At 66.0% G+C, this 6,869-nt stretch overlaps 1 protein-coding gene across 1 annotated transcript; it reads left to right on the forward strand.

Moving 5' to 3' along the window:
* The first annotated feature begins 3,006 nt into the window (after positions 1-3,006).
* On the forward strand, positions 3,007-6,490 carry RIMS3 (regulating synaptic membrane exocytosis 3). The gene is made up of 6 exons (XM_067311507.1): positions 3,007-3,226; positions 4,636-4,777; positions 4,874-4,986; positions 5,667-5,768; positions 5,891-6,030; positions 6,278-6,490. The coding sequence occupies exons 1-6, from the start codon at positions 3,007-3,009 to the stop codon at positions 6,488-6,490; spliced, it is 930 nt and encodes a 309-aa protein (XP_067167608.1).
* The last annotated feature ends 379 nt before the right edge of the window (positions 6,491-6,869 follow it).

The following is a 6,869-nucleotide window of genomic DNA, read 5'->3' on the forward strand; positions in this document are numbered from 1 at the left end:
CGGACGCGCTGCCGGCGCGCGCCGGGTGCTGCCGGCTCCTCGCGCACCTGCTCCGGGCAGCCTCCGCGGCGGTAAGATGCCTCTTTCTCCTCTTGCCCCTTCTCCCGGGAGGTGCGTGTGCGGGGAGGGCGGGCCGTGCTCGGCCGGCGGCGGCGCTCACCCGGGGAGCGTGCATCAAAATGCAACAGGGAATCTGTTATTTTGCAGGCAGTTGTGCTTTTTTGCATGGTGCGCGGCTGCTCCGGCACAGGGCTCCGTGTGTGTGTGCGTGTGCGTGTGTGCATTAACTGGCACATCAGCAGGGAGATGCTACAGCCATGACATCTCCCTCCGCTCGATTCCCCCATCCTGTGTTATTCCCTGCATCCCAGCCCACCCAGCAAACGGGGCCCGGCTGCTGGAGAGCTTCCCCGGCGGCGGCTCGGCGCTGGCGGTGCTCGCTGCCGGTTCCCACAAGCGTGGTGCGTGCCAGCGGCGAGCGGCCGGCCGGGGCCCGCTGCCCCCTCTCCTCCCACCTGGCAGTTTGGGGATGCGTTTCCATGGTGGAGGAGGAAGGAGCGTGCCTGTCACTGTCACCGGGGGAGCCTTGCAGCCGCTCGCTCTACGGATCCTGGCGTTTTGCAATATATGGAATAAACGTAGGAGGTGGGAGAAGGGAGAACTGGCTGCTGTTCCCCGAATTCCCCACCCGCCACCGGCTGAAAGTGAGCAAATGGGGAGAGAGGGAGGAAACATCGGAGGGTGCGTGTGCTGGGCCGGAGCCGCTCCCGTAGCATCGCGGGCGGTTGGGCACGCTGGCGGCGGTGGGGCCGCCAGCTCCCGGAGCGCGGCACAGTCCGAGGCAGCCTGGGCTTGGCGCCGCCGGAGCCTTCCCGCAGCCCTGGCTCACGGTGCCGCTCCCCGTGGGAGCCGCAAGCAGGTTGGGAAAAGAGAGCAGGGGTAAAATTACGGACAGGGTAAAGCAGATCCCTCCCTGGGCGCGGGAGCAGGCATCCCCCTTCCTCTGCCGTGGATCATCCTTTTGTGTTGCATTGGAAATGATCCTATTAGCGCTGTGTTATCATGATCTAATTTGTTTCCACCAGAGCTCAGCGCTCGCGGTGGCGGATGAAGCGCCGAGCGGGGAAAAACAGCAGCAGGAGCCGTTCGTGTTTTCCTTGCTTTATCCATGACAAGGAGGCTTAGTTACGGCACGGCTCTTCTGGCCCGGAGGAGCGCGGGAGAGGCGGCCGTAACGTGCCCCGGATCCGTGAAGCCCCTCGCCTGTGCGGGGACTCGGTCCCGGCCCACCCGGTGCCGGTGAGCGCGGCGAGTGCGCTGCCGCGTGGGTCTGTCCCCGGCCCGGGTTGTCCTCCCTGCAGCGCGTGCCCTGCCGGAGCCGGGCGCCGTATCCCGCTGAGGCCCACGCGCACCAGGCCACGCGTTTGCTTAAGCGCGGCCTAACGTCAGCTTTACCGATGGGGAAACTGAGGCACAGAGCAGGGCGGCGGCGTGCAGCAGCGGCAGGGCTAGCGCGGAGGGCAGCGCAGACCTCCCTCCTGCAGCGACCTCCTAAGAGAAATCCCCTCGCTTAGGAGCGACCGCACCGAGTTTGGCCTCCGGAGGGTATCCGGAGAGCGGCAGGCAACGTCGGAAAATATCTGCTCATCCAGGACGTTTCGGGTGGCTTTCCATGGACCATGCAAACCTTCCCGGAGATACCTGTTGTCCCGTGGGGGCGTGGAGGCACCGGCCGGCTGCTCAGTCCCATCCCATCCCATCCCATCCCATCCCAGCACTATCCGCCGCAGCTGGCCGCGAGGAGCCTCGCGAACGGCCCCCGGCAGGCTCCCACTGCAAACCGTTGTCCTTGCTTGGTGGCGCAGCCAACAGCGGCCGTTCGCCAGCGCGTCGCCCCCAAACCTCTGCAAGCGGACGCTGGGCGTCGGGCCGGGCCGGGCCGGCTCCGCATCTCGCGCCTCCCCGGCTTGCATCGCGGCGGCTCCGGGGCGGGCAGGGAGCAGCGGCTGCCGGGAGCCGTGGCCGCTGCCGGCTTTGCCCGCTCTGCTGCCGAGCGGACGCGTGCTCGCGCCTGGGCACCCTGGGGCAGCGTTATCCCGCGCGGGATGGAGCCCTGCAGCCCGGCAGTGACCTGCCACGGTTGTATTTGCTTGTTTAGTGGCCTTGGAGGCAGGAGGGGGCGTGCGGAAAATACCAGGTAAATAGCGAGAGGCTGCTGTCGGCTGGGAGCGGGAGCTGCTTGACGATATCAGGACTGAGCCCCCCTTCGCCCCGTTTGTATCCCTTCTGCAAGTGATGCTCCGCACCGGCCCGGCGCCCCGCGGCACCTCCCCGCGGCGGCCGCTCTGCCGTCCCGGCGATGGAGCAAACCCCCGCCGGCCCCATTTCCCCCATTCCCGGCCGTGCGTTTGCGCCTGTGTCTCTTGAAAGAGAAATATTTTTCCAGGCGCTGCCTCCGTCCATCTATTATAAAGTGGCTTCACTTGGCACGGAGTTAATAATTCACCTTTCCCTGGAAGATGGATGCTCCCGTCCCGCCGGAGGTTAAATATTCATGGGGAAGGGCGAGGCGCACACGCTGCGCTTGGAGGAGGTCCGGCCGCTGCGTCGCACCCTCGGCAGCCGGCGGCTCCCGGGTGCCGGGAACGGCCCCGCGCACCCCCGGGGAAGCCGTTTCCCGCGGCGTCCCTCGCCTGCCGGTCGGGGCTCATTAATGCCATTTGCACCGGTTCTCACCTTTCCGAAGGGGCTGGGGCTCCTGCCCACCCGCTCTTCCGCAGGGAGCGACCGCAACAGCTTCTCCTCCCTCCCGCTGCCGGCTCGCCGAGGTCGCTCCCGACGCCCCCGCGCCGCCTCCGCTTCCCGGCTGCGTGGATGCACCGGGGGCCCCGTGCAGCCCCGCGGGAACCGGGGCGCCGGTGGCCGGGCTTGACGCCTCCCCTCCTTGCCCCCGCAGCGGATCCCAGGCGGCGGCGCCCGGGGCGGCGCGCGAGCCTCTGGCTGACCATGTTCAACGGCGATGCCAGCTCCTCGGCGGCCAGGAATGTCGTCCGCAGCTCCAGCATCAGCGGTGAGATGTACAACATCGAGAAGAGCGCCCGGGGCAGCGCGGACTCCGTCAGCATCACCTCCCTCAAGAAGCGGCGCTCCAGCCTCGGCGCCAAGATGGTGGCGATCGTGGGGCTGTCGCAGTGGAGCAAGAGCACGCTGCAGCTCAACCAGCCCGGTGAGAGGCCGCGCGGGGCCCCGCCGGCGCCCTCGTGCAGCGGGAAACCGCTCGGGTGAATTGCACCGTTGCCTTTAAGAGAAACGCATGCCCTCGAGCGCCTAAATCGCTTGATTTGCAGCGTCCTAGCAGCCTGCTCCAGATTAAGACGCTTCCAAAGGCGCATCGTAAATCCCTCCCAGCGCCCCGGCACCGCTCCCGGTGCCAAACTCGCTTGCGAGCCTGAGCCGAGGGCGCTGCTGGAGGCGGCAGCGGCGGCGGCTTTGCCCGCCTGGGGCTCGGTCCCGTCTCAGGCCAGCGCTTCCCTTCTAGTCGCAGTCTGCTCTCGCTGCAAACTCACCAGGAGGGGCCGCGGGGAGGGAGATAATTCGGAGAAAGAACTTGTCAAATGTTCTGGCTGTGGGAAATATTTAAATGCTTAAAATAGCTTTTTAAAGGGCGGGGGGCGGGGGGAGAAAAAAGCTCATTTTAATGCAGGCTTCTTCTCTAGTTATTGCTTTTTTATTTCGCTTCCCGCTGGCATTTCATGATTCTCTAAGAGATGCTCTATAAAGAGAGGAGTTAATTTGGAGCCCTCCAGCCCTGCACATCTGAGATGTTCCTGAAGGGTTATAATTATCCCAGAAAGCCAAGCAAAAAGTGTGCCGAAATCCCAAGCCCAGCAGCGATCCACCTGGAGGCGGCGGGACTGCCCCTGCCCAAAGGAGCGGAGCAGCCGCATGCCGGAGCAGGGCAAAAGGCTCCCGAAAAGAGCCCGCTCGGGGCCGGCCCCGGCATCGATAGCTCGGGGTGTCCGAGGACATTATATATTTAAGCTAGAGTTGTGGCAGCATCGAGCCCTTTCCGGGTTTCGCCTCTCCCGGCCCGGGGCCCAAGCGGGAGCACTCGCCGCTCTGCCGGATCCCGGGGCCACCGGCATCCGCCAGGGCAGGGACGGTGGGCGGCCGCGGGGGTCCCACCGCATTGCAGACGGCATCGCCATGGCAACCCGCGCGGGAGCAGGCTGCGCGCAGCCCGGCGGGAAGGCGCCCGGGAGCCCGGTCCCCCCCCTTGGGATGGAGGGTGCTCCCGGCAGCGCGGGCACGCGGCCCTTCGGAGGGGACTCCAGAGGCTGGGAAGCGGCAGCGCCGGCCAGGCACCGGGCTGGGATGGCGTCAGCTCACACGTGAGCTGAGTCTGGCGGGTCTCAGCTCAGCTTTGGAGCCGGCAGGGTGCTGCGGCGGGGAATAGCCCAAAGAGCCTCTTTCCAGGCAGGCGCCTCTCGCTGCATCCGTGCCCGCTGCGGCACCTGCGAGGAGGGCAGGGAGGAGCCTCCCGCGTCCGTCCGGCGGGAACGGGCTCTATCCCAGCCACCGCGGCCGGGGGATGCTGCTCCTGGGGCTCACCCCCCCCCCCATCTCACCTTCCAGAGGGGGGTCCCAAAAAGCTGCGCAGCAACATCCGGAGGAGCACGGAAACCGGCATCGCCGTGGAGATGAGGAGCCGGGTGACGCGGCAGAGCAGCCGCGAGTCCACCGACGGCAGCACCAACAGCAACAGCTCCGACGGCATGTAAGGCCGGGGCGGCGGCGGGGGCCGGTGCAGCCCCCCGGCCGGCGCGGCGCAATTGCCCCCCCGCTCCCCTCCCTCTCGTCTCTCCCCGCTCAGGTTCATCTTCCCCACCACGCGCCTGGGAGCCGAGAGCCAGTTCAGCGACTTCCTCGACGGGCTGGGGCCGGCGCAGGTCGTGGGGCGGCAGACGCTGGCCACCCCGCCGATGGGTGAGTGCCGGCGCGGGGGGGGGGCCCGGCTCCGCTCCCGCCCCGCGCCGGGCCGCCTTTCCGCAGGGAGCCGGGATTGACCCGCGTGAGGTGCCCCAAGGGCAAGGGCGGCCTCCCGCCGGCTGCCGGCGGGTGCTCGCCCGGGGCTGGGCGCTGAGGCTACGCGACGCAACCTCCTTCCCCGGCTCTGCCCTGGCTGCGCCCCCCCCTTCCCATCCCGGGCTCTTCCACGGGGCTCGTTTGCCCCCCTTCCCGCCTGGCCGAGGGAATCGCCTTCCCAAGGCTCAGCCCTGTTCAGTCCCAGCTCGTGTTCCCCTCCCCTGGGAAAAATCCCCCTGCGAGGCTGCTTCGGGATGGGGAGGGGGCGCGTGCAGTGCTGCAGGCGTGGAGAGGAGAAGGAAAGCCGTTAGCTGTCGCCTGGTTCTCTCCTCGCCGCTCGAATCCGAGCATCACCTGCACGTCGGTTCTGCTGTGTCCTTCCTCCAAACCTGCAATAAACCACGGGCCCGTTCGAGGGATGCCTGCCGAGGACGGAGGGAGGAGGCGGGACGGGGGGTGCCGGGGCTGTCGGAGCCCCGGGGATGGCTTCTCCTCCCCAGTCCTTGTCACGCAGTCCAGCCCAGGGCCACGGCTTGTCCGGGTGGGAGCCAGCAGGTCCGCGAGGTCTTCTCTCTGCCTAGGCGACGTCCACGTGGGCATGGCTGACCGGAACGGGCAGCTGGAGGTGGAGGTGATTCAGGCGAGGGGACTTATCCCGAAGCTGGGCTCCAAGTCCATCCCGGGTAGGTGGCTGGGAAGGAAGGGGGTCGGGGATGGAGGGAGAGCGATGGAGAGCAGTGCGGTCACTGGGACGATCACAGGAGCCCGTTCTGAGTCAACGTTTCTCTCCCGTTTGCCGATGCAGCCACCTACGTGAAAGTTTATTTACTGGAGAATGGAGTCTGCCTCGCCAAAAAGAAGACCAAGGTGGTGAAGAAAACCTGCGACCCGCTGTACCAGCAGGCTCTGCTCTTTGAGGAGAGCCCCCAGGGCAAAGTCCTGCAGGTAAAGCCCCTCAGCTGGATAAACAGTTGGCGACAGGGAGGGACTGGGGCAGCGAGGGCAAGGTACAGAAACCCAGCGTCCTCATCTCGAAATGCGTTGCTGTCCCTCAGACCACAGCCTCCCCGTCCCCGTCACAGCAGGTCCTTTCCGGATGGGCGCACCGAGTCTGCCGGGCTTTCCCCAACCCTCCTGCCTGGCACGCAGGGCAGCTCAGCTCAGCTCACCTACCGCCTCTCCTCCTCCGTAGGTGATCGTGTGGGGCGATTACGGCCGCATGGACCACAAGTGCTTCATGGGGATGGCCCAGATCGTCTTGGAGGAGCTCGATCTCTCCAGCGTGGTCACAGGCTGGTATAAACTCTTCCCCACCTCCTCGCTGGCAGACTCCAGCATCGGACCTCTGACGCGCCGCCTCTCCCAGTCCTCCCTGGAGAGCTCCACGAGTCCCTCTTGCCCATAGGCAGCAGGTTGGTGGGAGAGGCCGGGAGGGGAAAGGAGACATCCTAACCTACCAAAACTGTTAGTGGATAGCTGTAAATATCCAGTCTTTTTTTTTTTTCCTTCTCCTCCCCCCCCGTCCCCTTTTTTTTTTTAAATCTCCTTCCTGAAACCAACCTGCTCTCCACACGTTCCTCCCTGAGCAAGTGTCCCGGGGTGCAGAGGGGGGACGTTGGAAAGAGAGGGAGCAAGGGCTGTGTGTCGTGAGGCAGAGGGCAGGGGGGAGGAGAAGCAGGAAAAAACTTGTGACACAAAACAAGTGACGCGATCAACTGCCGACCCATCCCGAGACTGTTACAGCACCTCATCCTGTCACCCCGTTGGAAAAGAACCGGAACGAT

This window comes from Apteryx mantelli, chromosome 27, assembly GCF_036417845.1.
Source record: "Apteryx mantelli isolate bAptMan1 chromosome 27, bAptMan1.hap1, whole genome shotgun sequence".
Taxonomy (NCBI): Eukaryota; Metazoa; Chordata; class Aves; order Apterygiformes; family Apterygidae; genus Apteryx; species Apteryx mantelli.